Source organism: Amphibalanus amphitrite, unplaced genomic scaffold, assembly GCF_019059575.1.
Source record: "Amphibalanus amphitrite isolate SeventyFive unplaced genomic scaffold, NRLGWU_Aamphi_draft 000100F_arrow, whole genome shotgun sequence".
Taxonomy (NCBI): Eukaryota; Metazoa; Arthropoda; class Thecostraca; order Balanomorpha; family Balanidae; genus Amphibalanus; species Amphibalanus amphitrite.
The window spans coordinates 1,074,077-1,100,131 of record NW_024881595.1 but is presented as its reverse complement, the minus strand read 5'-3'; the positions used below and the strand labels follow the sequence as shown (position 1 = coordinate 1,100,131).

Below are 26,055 nucleotides of genomic sequence, written 5' to 3'. Positions count from 1 at the left end.
CCTCTGAGCGGAGGAACGCATTCCTGTAACAGTACAACGACCACTTACACCCAGTCGAGAAGACCGGTCACTCGGAGTCTCAAAAACGATGCGGAGACAAATAACAAGGAGCTCACAGAAGCTTGTTGAGGAATAAGTAGAATGTAACGTAGGATTAATATACACATACAGCCTCAGATAAACTCTGGCAGGCTAAAGCTATAGCCAGTCCCAAGTGCATCGTCACATAACTCGCAACAATTCATAACAAGGCAGGAGGCGACGAGTACCCTATGTACAACAGTGAACACTCCAACAAATATCCTTAAAACAAGAACAAAAATAAAACTGTCGGCAACGGCACATAGTGTAACGCCTCATACGCTGATAACAGCAGTCATGTACTGAATCTCATTGCACTATGTATAAGCCATTCACATCCTTGGACTATCCACGTCATAACAGCCAACACCCTGGTCGAAGCACTCCAAATGCGATGAGCTACCTTTTACGCTTGGTTCGTGTATGAAGCCATCAAGATATTCTATCGAATCGTCGTTATGCTAGGAGCTTGAATGATGGGGAGTGGAGGATGTGTCACAAATTGTCATGGAAAGGATACCACGCATTATATCATCGCATCTAGCCATTTTACTATGATCACACACAACTGACCCAATCAACATCCACAGCACAAGCCTTACAACAGTTCACCGTCCGGACGTTTCACAACTGAAGCTGATACGACTGCCCAACCTCGAATTGTACGTCCCCCTCGCTGTAGACATGTTCTCTCCGCGGCGGCGGGGTTTTCTGTTTCGCCTTCTGCTGAGTTTCTTTCACAGTTGGTTTCGGTACCGGCAGCTGTCGGTCCAGGGCGACCATAAACGACCGAACCTGGTCGGCATCGAGCCGCACCTGCTGCAGACCGCTCAGTGCCGGCGGCGCGGTCGGCCCCTCGGCGCCGGTCAGACTGGCGGCGCTCAGCCACTCGGCTCCGAGCAGCGGTGATAGCCGCGGCAGCGGCGGCTGCAGGCCGCAGCCGAGCTCGTCGCGCGCGTCCCAGAGCCGGCAGTCGAGCCGGCGCCGGCGCAGCGTGAGCAGTGCGCGCGCTGCCGGCCGGCCGTCGGCGCCGGCAGTCAGCTGCCGCAGCGACACCAGCTCGTGGTCACACGGCAGCGGGCCGTCGAGCAGGCGCGGCGTGGCGCGCAGTCGCACCGCGCTGGGACTGCTGCCGAACAGCAGCGGCGCCGGACTGGCCAGCTGCTGGGACAGCAGCGCCACCAGCGGGCTGCTGGCGAACAGCTGCCGGTCAGCGGCCGGCGGCTCGGGCAGCTGCTCAGCAGTCAGCAGCAGCTCAGCGTACACAGCCTCGGCGGCGGAGCCGAGCAGCACGGCCAGCTCGCCCTCGGACGGACTGGCCACTGCGCGCGTCTGCTCCAGCAGCACGCAGAGCCGCCGCCGGCCGTCCTGCAGACAGGCCTGCGCGGCGGCCGGCCGCAGCCCGCTCGGCAGGGCGGCCGCCGCCCGGCGCGCCAGCTGGTAGTCGCCGCTGTCCGCGTAGAAGCCGCTGCCGCCGCCGCCCTCCGACCGTAGTGGCGTGCGCAGGTGCAGCAGCAGCGGCGCCGGGTCGGCGTCCGGCTCCTCGCCGCTCGTCCAGCTCAGCGCGCCGCTGATGCCACCGCCCACCTCCGGCTCAGACTCCACCAGTAGACTGACCGCCTGGCCGAGCGGGCCGGTAGCGCGCGTCAGTCGCACCGTGAGCTGCGCCCTGCCGCAGCGCAGCGTCGCCTCAGCGGTGACGGAGTCGGCACGCTGGCTCCAGCCCTGGTCGGAACAGGCCAGCAGTTCAGTCCCGCCCGGCCGCAGCGCCACCAGACGCAGCTCCAGCTCCAGTTCGTCCCCGGTGCGCCGGTCCGTCAGCCGCCAGCCGTGCGGCGACTCGACCAGACGCAGCTCGAACCGCTCGTTGCTGATGGTTAGGCCCTCGCTGATGTCGGACTCGTTTTGACCGAACATTAGCGCCGGGTCGGCGGCCGAGTCGAGGTCGACACTGCTGACGCGGTACGTCGTCATCGAAACAGGCGACAACTGCTCCGCCACGAACTTGACGGTGAAGGCGTCCCGGCCAACGGGGGATATCTCGAGCGGCACATTGGCACCGTCCGGACCCTCGACAGCGATATTGGGTGTAGGCGTGACGAACTGCACCAGCTCGGAGCGCTGGAACGGCAGGGCGTTGTATACGATCAGGTGGTGCGCGTCGCCCGGCTGAACGGTGACGGTCAGCAGCCGCGGCACGGCGCTCAGACCGTTGTCCAGGCTGACGTAGTGCCGTGCCGCATCCGCCGCGCTGGCGAACCGGCCCAGGTCGAGCAGCAGCACCGACAGTAGCAGGTGGCTGACGCGTGCCAGCGTCTTACTGGTGGCCGACAGCTCCTTGGCCAACGACGCCGGCACGCCCGCGGCGGCGGTACCGCGGCGAGACAGGAGCGCCACTGTGCGTCGACAGTTGGCCAGTTTCCTGGCTGCCTGCGCCAGCGGCCGGTCGGCTGCCGAGGGCGGCGGAGCGCGCTGGTGCACGCCCAGCGCCCAGACCAGCAGCAGCTCCGTGTCGCGCAGACGAGTCTCCAGCCGGCGGGTGACGCGGTGCCAGCGCGTCTCTGCCGGCGGCGCTGCGCCGTGCAGTTCTCCGACCAGTCGGGGCAGCGGCGCGGCGTACGTCAGCCGCTCCCTCACCGCGGCGAAGTAGCGGGCAGCAGTGGCCAGCTCGGCGCTGGCCGACAGAGAGTCGCCGTGCTCGCTGATGCAGTTCGTCAGCTGGGCAAGACTGCGGTGCCGCTCGCGCCATGCAGATACGTTGGCCGGATGGAAGTCTGCGTCCACCATCACTAGCGCCACGTTGTGGGCGGAGAGGGAAGCGACTCTTCCAGCAGCAGCCACCAGGGCTTCGGCGCGCTCCTGCGGGCGGAGAAACGCGTGACACCCACAGTTTCATACTATTCGAACGCCAGATACAATCGTAGCCAGACACAGCTATCCATATTCCTTACTCAAAGACGAGTACGTGAGTAGAAAGCACCAGGAAATGGGACTAATGACCTGATACTGACTATCGCATGCTTACTGCGCACGTAAAATGAACGTTACAACATAACGAATGGAGAAATGTCAATTTAAGTTTCTCTCTGGCTTGTATCGTCCTCGGTAGGAGTGTGCACCTGTTCTAGTTCGGAGAGAGCTTCTGTTAGATCTCCGGCTCGACACTTGCCTTGACGTTGTCTGCTGACACGTGTGTGAAGAGATTCTGGTAACCGTCAGCGGTCAGCAGGGCCTGGGTCAGGTCAACGTCGGGGCAGAAGTCGGACGCCTCCTCAGAGTCGCAGCCGGCACCGTCCGACGGTCTGAAACGGCAGCACACGAACGATTAACCCGCGCCCCAGTGGCGGTCTCAGCCAACTTCGCCCTAGTGAGGGGGGGCATATGTTACCACCCACCTCTAACTCAAAAACTAAGAGGGCTAGAAAGACGCGGTAAAAAGCAGTCGATAGCTCTCAATGCGTACGTTTGAAAGTATTCGGTCATTTTTCACCTTAGAGCAATATTGGGGTCACCAGAGGTCATCAAAGGTCAAAATTCGCCAATTGTCATTATATTTTTCAGAAAACATGCCGCTATCTCAGGAACTATGGTAGCTAGAATAACGCAGGGAAAAGCAATCGATAGCTTTTGAACTCTTCTTTTGAAAAGGTCATAATCAATATTGACCTCAGGTCAACGGTTTGGCCTCCAGAGGGCAAAAAGTCCAAAAATAGCTGTTTTTACGAAAAGTGTTTTTCGACAATAACTTTCGAATACAAAAAGCCACGACATTTCTATTGCCAGAATCGTGTTCCTCTCGCCGAGACGCGTCGAATGAACTATAATTTGACTTTGAAAGGTCAAGTTGAAAATTTGACCTCAGGTCAAGGTCATGACCTTACCGGAAAAGGTCATGTTGCATATCAGTCGATGCGTCTCAACAAGACAAACACAATGAGACCATCCCATGCGTTTTATCTCTTTCCAATCGCGAGTTATTGGCAAAAAACTGTTTGTAGCCTCAAGTGACCTCGGATGACCTGTCTAGAGGCTATCAGCAAAAATGACACCTTGGTCATCACGAGTGGACTAAATCATTGTGATTCTGAAATATTTGGACTGTTCCGATGCGTACACACGGATCTAGAGGCATTTTCATTTTTCTCCATTGACTTGTAATGGAAAGGTTTCGCCACTGACCTGACCTTAGGTCACGGATATAAAAAAATCCGAGATATACAAATTGTAGGCGCCCATAACAGCATGCAATCCACCAAGTTTGAAACCTTTCTGACGAACACTGCAGGCTGGACATGATTGCAAACTTTTTTTAGGCTTGGTCAGTTAACTTGACTTGGTGACCTGACCTGACATGACCTGGGGTCAAAAATTTCACACATTGTCCAAAATTGATGTACCAAAAGCTACCCCAAGCGACGCGGCGCTACGCGCCGCGGTTTTTTATTCACACGCAAAAAACGCTACAGGGTGGTAACATAGCCCCCCCCCCCCACTGGGGCGAAGGTTAACCCGCGCCGTGCTGGGGGGGGCGTTTTTACGCCCCCCCCCCCTCAGGTTTTTCGCGAATATCTCAAAAACGGCGGCGCGCAGCGCCGCCGTTTTTGGTACACGTGTTCCTACATCATTTCCGCACATGTTGTGAAAATTTCAGACCTAGGCCGTTCAAGGTCAGGTCACCAGGTCACGTCAAGTGACCTTACCTCAGAAAAAGTTCAAAGGCTCGCTATAGCTACACCGACTGAACGATCACTTTGAAACTTTCAGCGATTGATATGAGTAACAGTATGTATAAAATGTATATCTCGGATTTTTGATATCTGTGACCTAAGGTCAGGTCAATTTTGCGACCTCTCCATTATAAGTCAATGGGAGAAAATTGAAATGCGCCTCTTTTGGACGAATATCGTTCAAAACGCTCTCAAACATCGGTTCATAGGTAAACATGACACACTGAATAGGAAAAATGCACCTGTGACCCCCCTGTGTGCCCCTGAGGTCATCTCAGGTCATGAACGGTCGCCAGCAGTTTTTTGGCTATAACTTTTGATAGAGACGTGCTAGAGCGGTGAAAACACGTCAGATGTGTTCAGCTCGACGATACGGATCGACTGATATGCAACATGACCCTTTTCGGTCAGGTCATGACCTTGACCTGAGGTCAAATTTTCAAAATGACCTTTCAAGGTCAACGAATAGTTCATTCGACGCGTCTCGACGAGAGGAACACGATGCTGGCAAAAGTAATGTCATGGCGCTTATGAGTCAAAAGTTATTGACGAAAAAACGTTTTTCGTAAAAACGGCTATTTTTGGAGTTTTTGCCCTCTGGAGGCTAAACCGTTGACCCGAGGTCAAATCTGAGAACATTACTCAGAAAGGTCTGTAAAAGGGCTATCGAATGCGCTTTTCCGCGGCGCTGTAGCTCTATCGGTTCCCGAGATAGCCGTTGGCAGTTTCCAAAATGTTGAAATAGTCAACATTTTACCTTTGGTGACCTCTGGTGACCTGACCTTTGACCTGACCCAAAAAATGACCGAAGTGTTTTCGTCCTTATTTTTGACGCTCTTTCGATTGCCGCTTACCGCGTGTCGCTACGTGGCCCAGGAGCCGAGTTAGACGGGGGGGCGTGAAAACGCCCCCCCCCCCCCCCCCCCCAGCACTCGGCGGAAAGTTCAGGCCACCAGCACGGCGCGGGTTAATCGTCAGGGATCGGCTCCGGGGTGCCCAAACGTCTATTTGTAATGATCTCTAGCAAATAGCAATGTCATTGGGCAAATAACTTTACAAACGTGCTCGGTTAAGTCGGATATCGGCGTGCAGATCCATCCATTCAAACCAAATTTCTAAAAATAAGATAATAATAAATCATCGTTGGAGATAGCTGGGAAACGGGAGTGTACACCGATCACTAGAGAAGATCCTTATTGTTTGGGCTCAGACTTCTCACATTTGTCAGCTGTGCCACTTTTTTTTGCGCCACGGCAGGGTAGGGGCAGACGGATAGAGGTCAGATCCGTAATGGAGGACAGGTGACTTCGAAATGAGATCCAGCTGACCCACCGGCTCTCTCTCTCTCTCTCTCTCTCTCTCTCTCTCTCTCTCTCTCTCTCTCTCTCTCTCTCTCTCTCTCTCTCTCTCTTCTCTCTGAGAGACCAAATTTAGTCTCCGGCTGGATGTTGAGTTACCGTCTATTTGCCCGTTTTATCCAGTTTGAAAGTAGCAGGGGCGAGTCGGAAATTTAGACAGACGGATAAAAGACGCGAAAAGGCAAGGGCACAGAAAAAAGAATGAATAAAAGTAAAACATACGCGACATGTCGGGTGGCGACCTCACGACCGAGTACCGACCGTGATCCCGTGACCCGCCCTGGTTACTGTCTCCGAGCTCGGTCCTCGACCCGTTTTTTCCTTTTTGAGCCTTTCCTCATATCCCTCCCCAGTACCTCGACCTCGCTCCAAGGTGACACAAGTACGGATATGAAAGTAACCCACTGGCTATTCCGAAAAGCCTGTCGTCCTTCGGCTGAGCGGTCCAGGCGATCCCACATGGGAATAATTGCCCCTCCGCCGCCCACCACCATAGGTCCATCTAACCCGCGGACATAAATGAGGCCATTCGTGATTCGCATTTAAGATTCGTCCTTACTTGTAAGCAAGGCTATGTCCTGTAGGCTGTAAGCAACATATCTCCCATCCCGATGCCAGTCCTAAACTTCATCGCAGTAGTTATACCCCGTAATAATAATTAAAGCTATTCAGCTGAACGTGATCTCTGCTCCATATGAAAGCCACGGCAGACGCCTACGCGTCGCACTTGGAAACATCCGGCTCTATATAGGTACAGACCAATAAGCGTCACACATGACACAGTCTATAGGACAATGGACAATTGGACATAATCCGTAGGTATGTGGCGGACAAAATCGGGGCATCCGAGAAGATATAATACCTAGGTCACGTTTGGCATCTGGTGTCAATTGTATGCTTCGTCCATGCGTGCCGTATATCTGTCTCTGTCTGAGTGATTTATCAGATCCGCCCTGTCCATTCGCCCGTCGGATTAGTCCCGAGTGGTCTATCGCTAAACGGTGTGCTGCGAGCCACAATTTAGCAGTCGACACCTGTGAGCGAAGGCGCCGGGACAGGAGTAACGTATGACGAGGGGCTGGGCACCGGGTACTGCGCCGCACATACCACGGTCACTGCCCTAAGGCTGAGTGAGGCGGCATGAGAGACAGCCTCAACATTATTAGGCGTGTCGGGAGTGCCTGCATTATGTGCTGCAGCCGCGCCGTGCACCAGTCCTGGGAGGCCCACGCAGGGTGTGATGGACGGCGCCTTCCGGGGGTCACTGGACGCAGTGGGACCCGCATGTCTAGTGTCCGGCGCAGTGGGACCCGCGTGTCTAGTGTCCGGCGCAGTGGGACCCGCGTGTGCAGTGTCCGGCGCAGTGGGACCCGCGTGTCTAGTGTGCGGCGCTGAGTCGACTGGAACCAGGCGGGCATGCGGAGACATCCATATGGTGTTATACATTAGTGCCCAATATCGCCCTACAGATTCTGTAGTACCTACCGCTTGATGGGTTATCTAATTTAAATATATGGGCCCGGCGGACGGTCAGAGCTGCCAACCGACAAGGTCCAGACGATTCTAATTCGCTATGCGTTCAGCCGCAACTGCCACCATTGGGACCTTGATTGACTGGGTCGCTGTGCTCAACGGTCATGCTCCCGCTAAGTCATTATTATGACAGAGCTTCTGTCTCGCTTCTTGGTTATGGTAATGGTGGTAGGCATTAATTTTCACATCACGTATGTACGTGACGTAATTGCTTGAAGAAATGAACTGTTCACGCTAATCGCACCCAGAGGTGCTCATTAGGTATCATATATTGAAATGTCAATATGGAGCAAGTGCACAACATATGGAAGATTTACTTACTGAGCTGAAGTAAAAAAAAAAACATACACACACACACATACCGCGCACACATACATATACACTGTGATGCAACTATTCAGTTGACAAAATTCGCTGTGCAGGCCGTCAATAACACATGCATTAACCCGACCCATCACACTTGATGGCTGTTTCATGACCTGCGAAGTCCGTCTTGCCCCTCGGCCAAGCGCGGTGTTTGACCGTCCCAACGTTAAGGGCACGCCACCACGTCGACGACCTCTGGGCAGTGTCCGATAGTGTAGCTATACGACTCACGGGCCACGGCTGTCCGATATTGTGGGTATACGACTCACGGCTTACCGGGAATCTATGTAAATGCAGCCGTCGTGCTGCTGCTGCGGCGTGTGACCCCGTGGATCCCGTGCACCGATGGTACACATGGCTTGGGCTATCTGCCATGCTTTCTAATGGCCACTGCACAGTGCATGTTAAACCATCACCAAGAAATTAAAGTAATCTGCGTCATGTACATTTTTATATTCTCTGAGCACATTATCTCCGCATAAAACACACATTTGAAAAATACATTTCTCGCGCCGAACTCGTGGAATTTTCTAATGATCCCTCAATTTCACGACATTACTCGTGTCGTGGAATTTCCCAACGATCTCTCAATTTCACGACATTACCCCCCCTCGAGTGTGCGGCGCGCAACACCTAGTTACAGGCCCCTATCTAACAGATCATAGGTAGACATGAATGCTCATTACACATGGATACACAATCTTGTTCGACATGGGCATACACAGGTTATATGACACGTTCACATCCTACAGCTTAAAGTCGAACACTGGCTTTGTAAATTTTACGTGCGTACGGTGCAGCCTTCCAGTTGTTCCATCCATATATTCAACGTGACGACGTCCAACCATCCCCACTACAGTGTGTGTGCGCGACCACGGATGCTCCATCTTAAGAGCAACCCCAGCCTGGTGCTTGAAGTTACGCACACGTATGCGATCCCCGGCCTTATACAGCAAGTCTTTTGCTTGATTACGACGATCATATGCGGCTTTGTCAGCTGCGGCGGAAATACGCCGCTGCTCCTGAGCCTGCCGCAGATCTTGGGATAGCGTGCGCAGCTTTTGATGGACAAAGTTATCCGAATACATAGGGACGGATTCATCCACCAGCCGAGATAGCGGAGCGGTAGGATGGCGCCAAAAGTACAGAAAATATGGCGAGTACCCCGTTGTCCTAGACACTTCGTTGTTCAGAGAGAATACGATCCCCGGCAAATGCACTTCCCAGTCTACGCCATGACTGTCTGACAGAGCGCGTAGTCGCCGTTTCATATCGAGATGCTTCCTTTCAATCTTTCCAATCGCCTCATGGTGATATCCTACTCCTGATACGTGTTTCACACCAAAGTACCGACAGAGCTCAGATATTTTTGAGCTTTTAAGGTTTTTACCCGCGTCAGTTTCCAATCTCCCTGGAGGACCAAACACAAGGAAATGACTTTGGAGAGCGTTTGCAATGTGATCGGCTGAGCCTGACTGAAGTGGATAAAACGATAAGTACCCGGTGAATTTATCAACGCAAGTGAGGACGAGAGAAACGCCTGTCGTCCTGCTTTTGGGCATGTGTACGATATCCACGACCATCGCTTCGTTGGGAAGATAAGCTACCTGCGGTATCAACGGCGGTGGCTGCGCACCCTTAGTGTCTTTGCGCTCGCTGCAGCGTTTGCAGCTCCTGACGTAAGCGCGACAATCGTCTTTTAATGCAGCGTACCAGGCATGTCGTGAAACTTTCTCAAACAGCTTGTCTACGCCGCAATGACCATGGTGCGATGGGTCGTGATTTTGGTACAGAAGCTCAAAACGCTTGGCAAATGGCCAGACAATCCGACCGGTTTCCGGTGTGCTGTCGTCGTACCGATACAAAATGCCATTCTTTAATCTGAATTTAGTTACATCATATCGCTTCAACGTTGGGCTGCAATGCCTTGGCCACTTTCCAAAGCGCAAATGATGGACAATGGCCCGACAGTCCCGATCGTGTTTTTGGTACCAAATCATTTCTTCGCGACTAAACGCTGGTTGAACGTGATCTGGCTCAACCAGGCTGACGCGGAGCTGATCCTGAGTTCCTGAAAGCGAGGGAGTGGCATTTTCTGACCGTGTTTGTGGCGGAACGGGGACCGTTTTACCGTCTCCTTCGGTAGCCACTGCCGTGCCGCTCGGGGCCATTTGGCTGGTCATCGACTTGTCCTTACTTTTCTCGGTCGCGGTTGGGCTGGATCGCCCCTGTGGCATGTTCTTATCCGGACACTCTGTGTCTGGTGGCATACCTGGTGCGCGCGACAGCATGTCAACGTGCTCCATAAAGTTTGCACGGCGGTGTTCGGGGCTATAGTGAAACTGACTGACGAACGATCGCCAGCGCATCAGTCGGGGGTTGACGCTGTCTTGATTGTTCAAAATCTGCAGAGCGCTTTTGCAGTCACATACCCACGTAAATTCCTGACCAGCCAAATATTTGTAAAATTTATTTAGACCTTGAATAAAACTGTAAACTTCTAATTCATAGATAGTCCACTTACGCTGGTGTTTGTTATATTTGCTGCCACTGAAAGCAATCACTCTTTCCACTCCATTTTGGATCTGACACAAAATTTGGCCACTGCCGATCGTACTGCTGTCAGTATACAGGATGAACCTGTCACTTACGTCTCTGCTAGGGTATGCTAGTACACGGTCAGAGAGCAGAGCCGCGCGTAAAGACTCAAATGAACGTGATAATTCTGGATTCCAATAAAATTTCTCAGAGTTCGCTAAGTTAACCAATGGAGCTGACAGATCAGCGAATCTTGGAATAAATTTCCGAAACCAAGAAAAAAAAATCCATATAATCTCTTGGCCTCTTTGACAGTGGATGGCGGTTGCATGGTCGAAATACATCTGAAACGATCAGGGTCTATTGAAATGCCCTCAGGAGTAACCAGGTGGCCCAGGTATGACAGCTTGTTCATCCCGATCTTACATTTTTCAGCCGAAAGCTTTAAACCTGCTTCGTTCAGTCTCTCGAATACTGTGTGCAGCAACCGATAATGTTCATCCATACTGGCGCTTGTTAAAAGCACGTCATCAGCGTAAATGAAAACTCCGGGTATGTCACCCAAAACGCGATGCATAACCCGATGCAAGAAAAAAGAGGACTGGGCACACCCCATTGGCATCCTCTGCGGGTAATATGTGTTGCCCATCGCGTAGAACGCACAGATCTGGCTGGAAGTTTCGGAGAGACGCAAATTCCAAAACGCGTGTCTAATATCCAGGGAGCTGGCCACTTTCCAACCTCCCAAACTATTCAGGAAATCATCAATACTCGGGAACACGAACTTTTTCGGGAGTAAGCATTTGTTTACCTGCCGCATGTCTTGGACTATGCGGTTTTCCCCAGGTGACCCCGGTTTTGGGATCAAAACAACTGGGGAGTTCCAGTCAGCTGGCTCTCCTTCTGCTATTACACCGCACGCCTTTAGTTCATCAAGCTGCTCCTTTAGTTGTTGTTCTTTTGACCAAGGAATAGGATAAGGGCGCACAAATTGCGGTGACACCCCGGGTTTCAGCTCTAGGTCAATGGGGTCCCCCTTGTAGCACCCAATGTCAGAATATCCGTGGGAGAAAACACCGGGAAACGACTGGATCAAACCAGCTAACCTGTCCCGTTCTCGATCCGTAACCGCCTCACCCATCATAAACCTGGCTAGGATTTCGTCCGTCGTCTGACCAAAGAATTGACGATCCTCGCTCGTGATGGCATTCACCTCACTGGGACCTGAGTCTGAACACCCAGGCTCAGCCGATTCATGACATTCAATTCTCTCCAAAAAGCCAATGACAGTCTTCCTCGGGAGAGTGATATGACGATCTGAACTATTTCTGATATAAAGAGGGATTTCTTGTGAAGAGAAAGGGCGTACTAAAGAGTCAGTAATCTCTAAGCTTTCCGAGTTAAGGCCAACCATAAGGTAAGTACAGTCTGTTGATAGCTGACTGTCTACTTTGACGCTTAAGCATACTGCGGATTTTGCGGGAACACTAACGGGTTTTGAAAGTCTGGTCTTAACCTGAAAGGAAGCATCTGCACAGTTCATGATAGCACCCTGACTGCTAAGATAATCCCAGCCAATAATACATTCATGTGACAGGCCCTCTACCACCTGAAATTCGAATGCCGTTTCCTTAGTCTGGCCACTAGATGCCAGCATTTTTACGGGCAGGACACACTTTCCAAGCACATTCATATTATGCCCAGACGCTGATTTGAGATCGGCTGCACGTTTCAGTTCTGTTCGAGGGGCCAATGTTCTCAATACTTTAGAGTCTAACAAAGTCAGCTGACTTCCCGTATCCACTAAGCAGTCGTTTAGAATTGCCCCATTTATCATAACTTTCGTCACCGGCAGCGACATCAGGCCAGCGTTATGAGCCTGCCCGGCTATTCGTTTGGGCACTGAGACTTGCGGTGTCCCCAGCCCCTACAAGACCAACAGCGGATCATACCGTGAAAGCCGTCAGGTGGGTGTTCGTTGTTTGACCCTCCTCGGGGCGGTGTGCGCCTTCCCCAGGCGCCGGGAGGCCGCTGACCTCGCCAGCCACGGCCGCCCCGTCCAGGTGGCCATTGCTGCTGGTAGTAGTAACGGCCGCCCCGTCCGGGCTGCCATTGCTGCTGGTGATAGTCATCCCAGCCAGGCTGCCATTGCTGTCGGTGGTAGTCGTTCCGTTCTGGTTCAGATGGTGAAGGGCTGCGTCCGCGAGCTCTGTTTGGACTCCGACGGCTGCCCGGCCACCTATGTGAGTGATCACTCTCGTAAGGCGGCGAAGGACTACGTCTGTGCCGCCAGGGCGGGGAGGGCGAGCCACTTTGCCGGTGCCGCTCCTGCTGCTTCTGTAGGTGACTGTGCGGGCCAACCCCGTCCGGAGATTGGTGCCTGATCTTACTTTGGCTCTGGATTTGGGTCTGGGCTGCATCGTCGCTGTACGGTGAAGAACTGCGACTGATCGGATTGGCCCATTGAACCGATCTTGGGGCTGTGCGCACTGAAGAAGATTCATGCGCTGTCTGCACAGACTCTTGCAGTGACTCCTCGCGCGATAACTCAGCTATTGCTTCCTCGAACGTAGTGACTTTAAGACGCGACAAGAGGGTGATGTCGTGTTGGTCTAGGCCGGCCACAAAATGCCGGTACAATGTGGCACTATAGGCCGGCTTGCATATGTTCTTGACCTGGCCGTTAGTGCAGAAAAAATCGGGGCATGCCTGTCGCACCAAGCGCCGCACTGATATGCCATAGTTACGAGCGCGTTCTTGTGGTTGCTTCCGGAGCTGTGACAGTTTCATAGCAGCTTGTGCTGTGGAAGTTTGGTCCGAAAAATGACTCATGAGTTCCGCACACAATGAAGTAAATGTCAGGCCACCGTTCAAACTTTCTGTCTCATTGACAACACGCAGAGCCTCACCGGAGCAGCGTGTAGCGACGATCATGCCCAACTTGTCTGAAGTGAACCCACCCAGGTCGCCGAGACGCTTGCATTGAGCGAGGAAGTCGTCTGGCCTTGAAAAGCCGTCATAAGTCGGAAAATCCGCCACTGAAACTTTTGGCGAAGGCGCCGAGACAGCTCCTTCTTCGTCCATGATTCGTAATTCTGGATATAAAACTAACTCCACACCGCTGCCACCATGTTAAACCATCACCAAGAAATTAAAGTAATCTGCGTCATGTACATTTTTATATTCTCTGAGCACATTATCTCCGCATAAAACACACATTTGAAAAATACATTTCTCGCGCCGAACTCGTGGAATTTTCTAATGATCCCTCAATTTCACGACATTACTCGTGTCGTGGAATTTCCCAACGATCTCTCAATTTCACGACAGTGCACATTGCACAATGTAAAATGTGATTTCGGATATGGCTCTCTCTCCCTCTCTCTCTCTCTCTCTCTCTCTCTCTCTCTCTCTCTCTCTCTCTCTCTCTCTCTCTCTCTCTCTCTCTCTCTCTCTCTTTCTCTCTTTCTCTCCCACGATGGGTGCCTCCACTATTTAACTATGCAGGCCAGCGACCATATACCTATCGGAATTCTAGCGGTACCTTTATCTATCTATCTGCTATCAAGATTGTATGAATTTGAAACCATCTATCATGACAACCCATGGGGTGCACTAAAGAGTCTTAGCAGCAGTTCCACATTTGTATGTGCGCCGTACTGAAATACACGACAAATGACCATTCGTCGTCCGCTCGATAGTTTTTACCGAGGGCAAAATCAACATCCATCCGTATCGCTTGGTCTGTGGTGGTCAAAAAAGATTCTCCAAGAGACTTGATATTTGTCCATTATCTGATTAAAGTTTTTGTCAATCACTGATAATGCACTTCGTCCATAAAAGCGGTTGCTTCTTTACGACAATGTCGATGGACGGGATATCGAAAAAGAGTATTCGGTAGGGTAGGCAGTTATACGGTTTTCGCAAAAGATGAATTAAAAACGAGGACAGTGACCGACAGATACGAGCTCGACCGGATAGAAATCGTCACGAATTAAGGGTTTCTTGATAGGCATTTTGGATATGCCTACCTTATGGTTATATCAAACTATAAAAACAATTAATCGTCAGGTCATACGCTCGATACATTTAGCAACGCTTGTTTAATATTTGTTTGAATTTTCATCATCAATAATTCAGTGGTATGGAGCCGCCCCTGATGATCTGTTTAACTGTGCATATGACGCAGACCATGGCACACGGTGCGAGACGCGTGACGTGACGAGCGTCCGCGTCACGGTGGCCACACAGCCGTTATGCGCCGCCCGTCTTGATCGTCTTATTGTGCTGTCATTAGGACATACAGTTTCCGGGGCGGAGACCGCAACAGGCAGTGACGCGCTAACACACGCACTCTGAAGGTATGTCTAATGATGTGTGTGGTTATTGTGCACATGTACATATGCGCCTAATGGACATTTAACTACCTACACACGTGAGTGAATAACTGTAAGTCTATTTACTGCAGCTGATTGGCGAGGCATACTGACGCGAGTGTACGACGAGTGATTTGCGGTGACTGACTGAGACTGCGCGTTCCCGCATTCACTTCACGTCATGGGCATTTTGCCTGTCCTCTTTCTTTGTCTTTCTCCTTCTCTCCCTCTTTTTCCTCGCCGTTCAGAAGTTTGGAACTGCACAATCGTGTCATCGCGCGGACGTGTCGTACGCCACATCGCCCTCCCCTCCCCTCCCCTCATGCCTCTCATAAAACTGCCATTCGTGACCGTGTCCGGTTGGGAAGACAAAAACGGTGCGGGGCGCGCTGCGCCGGCGTCCGCACAGCAGCGGGACATGGCGGTCACAGATGGTTCCCGGCTCACCAGTCACCACCCGCGGCCACCCGCGGAACCAACACCACTCCGGTTTAGGGAGAACCGCACCTTGGTGCCACCACAGGGGGGACGGCCAATGATGACAGATTACAGCCAAAGCGGAGTTGGGAAAGCTGTTTGTATGAATTATTGATTCGGTGCAGGTGGTTTCATGGGCCAATTTATCCGTGTAAAGTGTTAGAATAATTTTGGATTGCCCACCTACTGAGCAATGAATATTTCAGAGAAACAGGGTATTCACAAACGAACGATCCATCTCGGGCGAACGGGTCATGTGGAACAAATTGGACATGATGAATGAAAATCGAAAGAATGATGAAGCAGGAAGCGACGTCTGTGAAAATACAGACGCACGGAAACTGGGCTGTGCTGAACAGTGTCGTTCTGTGCTATCTGGATGTGCTGGTCTGGAATCAGGCAGTAGTCATATATTTCTATTATACCGTGCCCTGAATAAAGGATCTGTCCCATCCGCGATCCGAGCGATAGCGTCAAACTGTCGCACGAGATAAGCAATGAATCCATGATAGATGGAAAATCGGTGAAACTTTTCTCAGAAGTCTCCTCTAACTGATTTCTTTAACCTCGGAAAATACGAGGTATCCTTGTTCGTTTCCCCCTTATTGCGGAACGCGTATTTATTTTTTCATGTAAGCACGTTAAATGATAAAATAGCAAAACTAAATGATAAATAGCAAAATTCATCACGATAACGACCATAGATTAGATCGATGAGAAGATCAGCGGATCGTCTATAGCCCGACCGATCGGTCTGACCGGGCACCCCTTCGGCCCCCGCCCCCGCCCGCGAAACTGACCGATGGGTCTGACCGGGCACCCCTTAGCCCCGCCTCAGCCCCGGAGTCCGACCGATCGGTCTGACCAGGCGCCCCTCGGCCCCGCCCCCGCCCGCCAAACTGACCTGTCAGTGGGGTGGACGTGGGTCAGTAGACTGCCGTCGTCGCCACCATCCGACCACGGCTGTTGCCACTGGAAGTCGACGCTCCGGTGTGCGGCCATGTACTCGGTCCAGGCACCAGAGGCGCTCTGCGCAACGGGGCACGAGTCAACAGTCAGTACTTAGTGACATTGGAAACCCTGAGCCCCTGAGCGACACCTGAGTTGCACCTGAGGCCCTAATTCAATATACCCTGCCTGAGGCCCGATTCTGTAAGAATCTCGGGCCTGATTTAGGGTGTCACCGACTGCCATTTCAGAAGGGGCTGCAGAAAGGACATAGTTGTGGAATGTCCGTCAGCATTTAAAAGTTTAGTACGTCATTGCTCGTATCAAAATTTCAAGGTGCCGAGAAAGAATCCAAATACATATACCAAGGGTACCGTATATGAGACAGAGAGTCAACCCGATTGCACCCATTTATCACACACAACCTTTATTAAATTCATCACTGTGATGCTTCCTGACAGAATAGTTAAGAGGATTAACAAATAATGGTGTTCTAGCCGACATTATGGTCAAGGCAAAATGACTTTAATGCGATGAAAAAGTTGTTTATTTTATGACCTATCCTACGGATCGACGTCTCAATATATTGGTAGGTAAATGATCTTTGTGTGCAATGCGCATCCATCGCTGCAGCATAGCCTAAGCGCCATCGCTGCAACATAGCCATTAGTTCCAGTGAAGTGAGCGCCGTCGACTGTGCCAGACCGATTACGCTGTCAGCGTCGTTCCGAAGCAATGAGCGGGCGCAGTTTTAATGGAGTCATGCTCGACAGCGAGGAAGGAGACATTCTCGCGGCCCTTGTAACAAGTAATAACCAATCCAGGGATGGTCTTGCGTTCGGTTGGGTGTGCTCGAGCCCGTTAGACCTTATCACTTCCTTTAAAACAGCAGAGGTGTCTGCGATTATATGTGGGTATGTGCGGTTGGCTGACAGTATCTGCGGGCGCACTGACCGTGACGACAGCCTGCTCGATGCCTGCCTGGCTGAACAGGTGAGCCAGTACGCTGCTGCAGCCGGCCGCTGGCGACCCCGCGCAGAGGCCCGTCTCGGGGGTCACACCCAGGTGCTGGCGTAGCCACTGGTGACCTGCAGCACAGGTCAGGGCAGGCGCGTCAGCACAGACACTGGTGACCTGCAGCACAGGTCAGGGCAGGCGCGTCAGCACAGACACTGGTGACCTGGAGCACAGGTCACGGTAGTCGATCAGCAGGGGTCAGGCACTGGTGACCTGCAGGCTACATTGCGGGTTTTGGCATGACCAGCGCGAGGAGAAGATAAATCAAAGACGTGGGAGCAGTGAAGGAGCTGTTGTTATGGAAACATTGTGGTATTCTGTGTTGTGTTTGTGTGCCACATTTGGTGATTATGGTAACAGCTATCTTTACCTTTATTATTTTGTTTTATGTGTGCAACTCTGAAAAACGGATGCGTCGAAGATGCGTCGATGTGCCGGCATTACCTACAGCCAACTAAACGGTACTTCAGCGGATGTTCCGCACTCAGCGGTTTCGTGGCCTCACTAAGGTGAAAAATTGTCGGACCAGAAAAGCAACAGAAGAAATTAACTGTACCTATCGGCCGACATACTCGTATGTGCGAGAACTGAGTGCGTTCAACCGTTACGTCGACTATTAGTATCACAGATTAACGAACTTAGAACCTAGCGGACTCACCCAGCAGCTATGCAGCGTTTAGAAATGCTTCTAGAAATAAATGATTTAGTGCCTTGGTTTGGCCTAAAATTGGTGGGCTATAGTAACCATCCACACCGCGGACACCATGGGCGAAGGCCTCACAGACCTGTGCATTGCGCTACAGCTCTTATTTAATCAATCTTCATATTACATTTCACTGCATACCTATTTTGAAGACGGCTCGAAATATAACATTTAATGCTGGTTCGCTTATTCATCTCATTATAACGGTAGGCAGTAGTCACTAACCCATTCGTCGAGCGCATAGCGACACCTACATATTCAGAGTCAATGAGAGTCCATTGAGCTTGACCAAACGATGACGCTGCATCATGAACTGGCAGAACTCCTGCCGGGTCGGACATGTTTTTGTCATGGCACCGTGAGTGGGCGCCAGACGTACCCGCTCGGTGACACGGCAGGTCGGTGGAAAGTACCCGGTTATCCCTCTCCGGACCCGTGAGTCGTGAGTCGTGAGCGCTCCTCCCGGCCATTGTCAGCTACCGGGCACCCGCAGTTCCACACCACGGGACCAGCCGGTCGGTATAACGTGGTATGACAGTGCAGTATGTCAGTGATATCCCCAAACACTCCCAGTCCCATGGTACGGTGAACCCGCATGATGACCCCATCCTGCGCCACAAACGCGTATGGGCGTAACATTTTAAACGGCGCGCACACTCGACAGCGTAACGCGGAGCGTCACGGCCGCTGCTCCCGAAACACGGCACGCGGCGCTACCCATGTGAACTACGCGTGAGTATTTGGGACACTGCCGCGCCGGGGCTACAATTACCGGCCGAGCGCCGTAGTCCTACCGCGCCGGCGTGGTCTACAACCGTGTCCTGGCGCGCCACGGCGCGGATGGCCGGCTGCGCGGCGTCATATGGCGAGCTCTCTAAGTGTGGCCCGTTCCACTCCCAGCGAGCCGCCGCTCCTTGGCGAACACCCGACACCGCAAATTGTAGTTAATTCACGCTGAAAGCCGAGCGCGCTATTATGAATTTACCTCGCAGCTGGCCATCGGAAAACACGGTACTCGGGAGACTCGAGTGGGAGGGAATGAGTCAACCGCTGCATCTCGAGCTTTGGTACATAGCAGTCTGAGAGGGGCTACGTGCTCCCAGAGACAGCATGTGGACCGCGAACTTGCTGTTTCTTTAGAAGTTAGTCGAGTGACGTCTGGTCGAAGGTGCATACATACGCTGACGAGGCATGATGTGCGCCCGTGGCGTGAACCCTATGCACTGCAAACTGGGCCGTTCCACCGCCCATGTGTCCACCTGACGCACACACTGTCCACTGGCGTCCACTTGGTGTCAATGGGCGAGAGTGGACGGTCCGCCCACCCCACTCCTTCCAGGCTGCCTGGGGCCGTCTGCACCCGCTGCAGCCCGCCGCCTTAGGCAGCGATCTGTGCACGTACCTTGAGGCCGAAAGGATTATGTAAGATTAAATATTTAACAGGGATTCTGACCTCCTTTACACATTTACCTCTGAGCACGACCTCATGTTCACTGCCGAAAGCTTCCATGCACATGCAGTGCAGTGGCACTGACAAACGGCTTCTTCGAATTCATAACGGGACGTAATGACCACATCTACGGTGAAACAGGCGTGGACAATGCGCGGCTGCGAGCCATTCGCCGCACAGAGTGGGAGTGCGACCGCCATGACTGTGGCCTCCTTTAGAACCAAACGCGTCGGCGTAATGGCACGTGAGTTGCAATGACTGTCGCCAATTTCACAGCTCCACACACGAGCTGAATGGAGCTGGAAGCATGTGTGGCGAGCGTTTCCGTCCGCCTTCTGAATATTAGACGTCATGTGGGCTAGGAAGAGCCATACGCCCGTCGCCCAGTAACTTTGTTATACTTCTGGCTGTGCTTATGGCAAACCTGGACAAGTTGTGATGAATCCAGCACCCGACTGATACGTTTATCGTGGAATAAGAGTGCACCGCGAAACTGGGCCGCACCGCGAAAGTTACAAAATGAGCAGACGCCAGACAGGCAGATCCGATGGGCAGGCCGTCAACCAGCTCATAAAGGGGGCGTAAATGGAGGCACGGACACTGAAAAAGTTGAGACTTTCAGAATTCAGAAATAGAATGATCAAAGCTGCAGCCATTCAGCTAAGCACAATGGTGCCTATGAAGCTGAGTTGGGTGAACAGAGCTAACAGAGGCACGAACCGGTGCCCCAAGGCAACTCGATTCGTGACGATTCTATCATTCTGGAGCCTGGAAATGAGTCTTCAAGTTTATGGGGGATAAAGAGGGACCGAAAAAGGCGATGGAGGAAAAGCCTCATGGCCTAGAATGAGCCACTGGCTTAATTCAATAAGTTGGCCGTAAAAGCCGGCGGGGTCGTTTGTCCAGTTCTGGTCCTTCTGAGACGTCGATATGCGAATGTCCGGCCGCCTGGGAGTCAGGGGCGATGATACACCCGCGTATATGTCGGCGCGGTTGGTCCCGTGTCACCCCCGCACACATTGACTCCAGAGTATATTGAGTGAACGTGGACTCACCCTCCACCAGCTGCTGGACGAGCGTGTGCAGTCGAACACCGGTGTCCTCCGGCTGGACCCACATGCCGCCGGTGATCTCCAGGCGGCCAGAGCGCACCAGCTCTGTCAGGGTGCGGCGAGACTCCTCGCTGGCCCTGAGGCGACAGGAGGGTCAACGGGAGCCGTGCAGGCGATTCTATGTCACACATCCACTTAAGTCGATTGGAGAAGTGTCGTACGCTTAATGCCATCGATACGTAAAACTTTTTGACGAAAAAAAAAACTACAACAAAACATGTGTCGCCACATCATTGCAAATCATTGAAAAGCCGACGGCTGTCCAGAGTGGTAGACTGTCAATGCCATTCTCGTCGCCCTATTCACTCAATACCTATATGTAGATATTGTTACGAATTATTAGTTTACGTCTATAGCCTTATGGCATTTATGGTTTTCGATGTCTCGAAGTCGAGTGACATCAAAAGTCAATGCTCAAAGTGCATTGAATACCTACTGAATACCTAATAACGCTACAAATATAACAAAAATAAAATAGCCGAGCTAACATGCCATACTCTATATAGATGAACATCGTTTCAAGCTCTTTGGCCACCTATTCAAAGGTTGCATCGTTTTTTTTTTTTTTAGGCTGCAGGTCTGCCTACATTTGGCATTAGTTAGCTCAGACGCCAGTTGAAATCAAACGTTTAAACCAAGGCTATGTAAACCGTTTAAACATTCCAATGCGCAATTCGAATACGTAGGGAGACTAGTGGAAATTAGGTACGTGGGAGCAACGTGGGAGGTTTGAATACTACACAGAAATACTACACGAACAATGCTTTACCTAAGTGTCACAGAAAAGACGCGCTTCAGCATCTCTATCAACTATTGTTTGCAACGGCTCGTCCATTATAGTAGGTATGCATATTGCATGGTTCTGTCGTTCCTGAATACTAATATAATATAATAAACAACCCGGTCGCATCATTACTAAGCATTAAAGCATAGCCTTCAAAGAATAATAACCCCATCTGTCATAGTTATCCAGTCGCTTCTTCAAGAACATTGCTTACAAATGCCTTAATAATGTCCCGTAACACAATTACTACAAATTAAATAACCATGAAAGTTGTTGCTTTGGTTGCATTAATCAAACAGCGCGGTCACGCTTGATTGAGTGCCTTTTGCAAGTCATCCGAATATGCAATAAGTGATCTATTGCACGCAATGTCCGGTTTATAAACGGAACCACATCTAAACTGACACATGCATGAAAAGTCACAAGCCCAAGACCGATCACGCCCCTCTCTCTCTCTCTCTCTCTCTCTCTCTCTCTCTCTCTCTCTCTCTCTCTCTCTCTCTCTCTCTCTCTCTCCCTCTCTCTCTCCCTCCCTCCCTATCTCCTCTCTCTCCCTATCTCCTCCCTCTCCCTATCTCCTCTCTCTCCCTATCTCCTCCCTCTCCCTCTCCTTCCCCCTCCTCCCCCTCTCTCTCTCTCGCTCGCTCTCTCTCCATTTCTATCTCTATCTCTATCTATCTCTACCTCTATCTATCTTTCTCTATCTCTATTTATCTCTCTCTCTATCTCTATCACTATCTCTATCTCTTCCACGGCCGCCCGGCCCGCGGTCCGTCACTCACCCGTACCACCAGAGGTGCAGCTGGCTGACCTCAGACCAGGTGAAGGTCATGTTGGTCAGGTCAGCCATGGTGGCCACCAGGGAGTCCAGGGTGGGTCGACCGGCGGTGCGGTACAGCTCGGTGAGAGGAGTGCGCCAGTCGCGCTCCAGCCGACTGCTGTGAGCCACCAGCATTATCTGACGGCGCAGATATAGAGGTGTTAGGGGAGGGGACAGCTGTGTGAAACAGATGGTTTTAACGGTGACAGTGGCAGGCTGGCGACAGGAGCAGGAACAGACAACCGACAGTATTATAAGATACATAGTTGCGAGGCTCGTCTCAGGCTTAGTTTAGGTAGGTACTTACTACTTAATTGATCAAACATCCACGAACAATATCGTAGGTCACCCAACTGCATGACACCGTTCAACATAAAAGCCAAGTTGAACTAATTTTGTGCATGTGTATGAGATCCAAAGGAACAAGCGGTTGCCAGTCCTCGTATCATTCGGTAATCGCTCCATACCATACCACATCCAACCAACCATACCTATAACTCATAGCATAAGAGTACGTCCGTCACGTATAATTAAAGGTTCACACCCGCCTCGACTTCCATCCGTTTACAGCATTTAACCATCAGTCGCTCTCCCAGACAGTAAGGTAGGTCAGCCGAATGTATATGAGTCAGGCTTCAGTGGGCCGACCGCGGTCCGGCGCCGCGCGGCAGACCGTAATACACGTAGGAGTCTAATGGGAAACGCCGCGAGCATCCAGCGTAACCCTTTACATAATCGACTGAAAAACCGAACCCGCAGTCGGCTGGCGCTCTCTCTCTCTCTCTCTCTCTCTCTCTCTCTCTCTCTCTCTCTCTCTCTCTCTCTCTCTCTCTCTCTCTCTCTTTCTCTCACTCTCTCTCTCTCTATGCCAATAGGATACGAGCCCACATAGACATTTGGACACATGAAGTATGAACCATGAATTATGTAAAGGCTACATTCGCGGTTCCGCGGGTAAACTTTGGACAGACTTTTGGTGTTTTTGATTGATGTTAGTGTGTAGGGATAATGCAATATATGGCATGTAAATATATACCTAGTGTAGATACCATCGTTGATATAATTGTTCTACTTAATATAGACAGTCTCACCTTGCCCTGCGATCATATGTATAGACGAGAGAGACCAATTGCAATCGAGGCGACTGTGGTATGCTAAATGACATAGGTAAGGTTCGCATTTATTGTCAGGAATAGTGAAAGGGTCATTGCCGGTCTCTGATCACCCCCTTAATCACCCTAATGAATTATATATCCATTGGAAGTAACGGCAGACGGCTAAGCTCGGTCGCGATAGTCGTTTAGGAATCATTAAGAAAGAAAAGCGGAGGCTGGAGGATTATCATCGTTTTAGGAAGCCCACCATTCGTCTCTTTTTTATCCAACATATTTTGCATAATTTCAAATAGTGTCTCAGACCGCGCTTTCCAGACATTGACACTTTGCCAAGAATATTATCCGGTCCGTACCGTTGTCTACATACCAGTGTAGAGATACTCGTTCGTAATAGTTCATTGCCAAAAGGGACAAGTTAAATCAATACAAAAGTGCAGCGGTGTCATTCAGAGTGAACGTTGTGCATTATTCAAAGCACAGGCAGTCAGATTCACCCACAAACCTACATGACAGGGGAATTGAATCACGCTACAATTATGGGCGCGCGGTAGGAGATGCGCCTCCGAACTAGTGGTGTCATTTTCAGAAAATGTATTTCAAATGTCCGTCCAGAGTCTAATATTTCTCTGTCCGTCCAAAAATGTCCAAAGCCAGCCATTTGTCCAAAGATGTCCAAAACCTACGCAATAGGTAGTTAACACTACACTGCTATTTAACTTCCTTTAAATGTACTTAAACCAGCTCAAAAGTGTTTATCATATCGAAAGCTGAGCTTTCTATTCGCCAGTCAATGCTATGTATACACGATTACTTTATAAAAATGTTGATGTGTAGCAAGTGATTGTCCTAAGCCTGCTGTCGTTGTACAACCAAATTTCGAATTGGACTTTGGACAAAATCGGAACTCCGAAGGTTCAATTTCCGAATGACACCACCATTCCAAACGTCGGGACTCGGAAGGGCGTATTACCTACTGCGTTAACAGAACACGGTACACCTCTAATCACGCGGATCCGTTCAGCGTCAGTGCGCGTGGCCGCTGACACGGGCGGGCCGGGTGAACGCCCCCGTCCCCGTGCCAGTTCCGTGCCGTGCCGTCCCCGTGCCGTCCGGACTCCCGTCCCGTCCCGTGCCGCCTCGGGACGGAAGTAAAGTGCCCTTCCACATGGCCTCGCTCAGACTGTTGGATGCCATTGTTATTGATACATACATAATGGTACATATCTGTTTGGTTTACTCCATGTCATTCCGTCAGGCATCATAAAGTACCTCAACCTATCTTTCTGCACCTTCATTATTTTTCTGATGGCGTCATCAGTCATCTCCTAGCGCGGGGTATACACATCTATGTAGATCAATTGCCACCGTTCTCATCTTGCAGTCCGATATGGTCTTTGCAGATAACGTATACCTACTCTAGCCTGTAAAACGATGTGCCATTTAATGTGCCATTTAATGTGTCATTTTAAAACAATGTGCCATTTAATGTGTATGTAGTATGTACCTACACAGCAACAACATCGCTATTCTCAGCTACCTACTTATTTTAATGTTTGCTTGTGCGGATGTCGCTTCTCCCTAGCTGTCACATTTTTATTTAGTATATACATATACACGCACCCTGGTCGGATCGCAACCAAATTTTGATACGATTGTTCGATTTGATTGGGCTTGTCGACTGCCAAACTTCACGCTTCTACATGGCGCCGTTCCGGCGCAAGACACCCAGATGTCGATGACACTTTTCGTTTGTTACAGACAGACAACTTCTGTAACATCAGAGTTATACGGCTTAGGACTGACGCATGAGAAACGTCAATCACTGAAAGTATTGTGCACGTTATTTGCACAGCCGCATGTTATCATTCGCCTGCTTCAGCAAGCGACCTTTTCAGTCAATCCGAGCTTTATAACCTCTCCAATATGCATTTCTTCGCAAATGTTGCATGGCATCCTTCATCCATGTGAAGACACGTTGTCAGCCTTATAAGACATCTCAAAAAGATCGTTAAAAATAAATTGCCTATGATGAAATAGAAAACATATTGCTTACCTTTAGCGGAAAAGCAGGGCTTATCTTCACTTTCTGATATTGTGCTTCCAGTTGCTCATTCCAAAACGTTTTTCTTCTACCGTCGCTTTTCTGGAAAGAAATTCAACTGTTAAGATTGACGACAAAGCAGAACACCGTTAAATACGTTTTTTAACGTTATGATCATTAGTCTCATGGGTAGGAGACTATCAGAGGTAGGGTGACAATCAGAGACGGTCATTCACCAGACAGCAGTGATATATGGAAACGTCCCAACGTAGAAATTCGGGTCCAGGTGATTTATGACATGAGCCATAAATGACAGGGTAAAGGTACCCACCTAATCGTAGGAAGTAAAGACGGTACAGTTTAAATCGTAGAATGAGACGAACGAAGACGGTAAAACAGTCACAGAGCATATACATAGAGATGCCAAACAATGGATGCAAGATGATTAACAAAGACGCAATGAAGATGCAAACAGTTTGTTGACTTTGTTTTTAACAGTAAACATTGATGTAAAACAGAAATGCCTATATGAAACATATCATCGAATGCTTTTAGTTCGCGACGTATATAAGTATATTCAACATACATAATACAAACTTCAGATCGGAT

At 50.8% G+C, this 26,055-nt stretch overlaps 1 protein-coding gene across 1 annotated transcript; it reads right to left on the bottom strand.

Moving 5' to 3' along the window:
* Nucleotides 1–705: 705 nt before the first annotated feature.
* LOC122380504 (alpha-mannosidase 2-like) lies at nt 706–25,542 on the bottom strand. Its single transcript, XM_043363697.1, has 8 exons — nt 25,459–25,542; nt 22,253–22,428; nt 20,630–20,763; nt 17,359–17,492; nt 16,361–16,485; nt 3,251–3,383; nt 1,516–2,940; nt 706–1,284 (listed from the first exon to the last, which is right to left on the bottom strand). Exons 2-8 carry the CDS (start codon nt 22,423–22,425, stop codon nt 706–708), a joined length of 2,703 nt encoding a protein of 900 aa, XP_043219632.1. The 5' UTR covers nt 22,426–22,428; nt 25,459–25,542.
* Nucleotides 25,543–26,055: the final 513 nt, after the last annotated feature.

What these genes read in the sequence shown, in the direction of transcription:
- LOC122380504 (XM_043363697.1), bottom strand. Translation starts at nt 22,425, where the DNA reads ATGCTGGTGGCTCACAGCAGTCGGCTGGAGCGCGACTGGCGCACTCCT. An exon ending in CTGCACCTCTGGTGGTACGG is followed by an intron (nt 20,764 to 22,252) that starts GTGAGTGACGGA and finishes CTGTCGCCTCAG; the next exon opens with GGCCAGCGAGGAGTCTCGCC. An exon ending in CACGTCCACCCCACTGACAG is followed by an intron (nt 3,384 to 16,360) that starts GTCAGTTTGGCG and finishes CTGCCGTTTCAG; the next exon opens with ACCGTCGGACGGTGCCGGCT.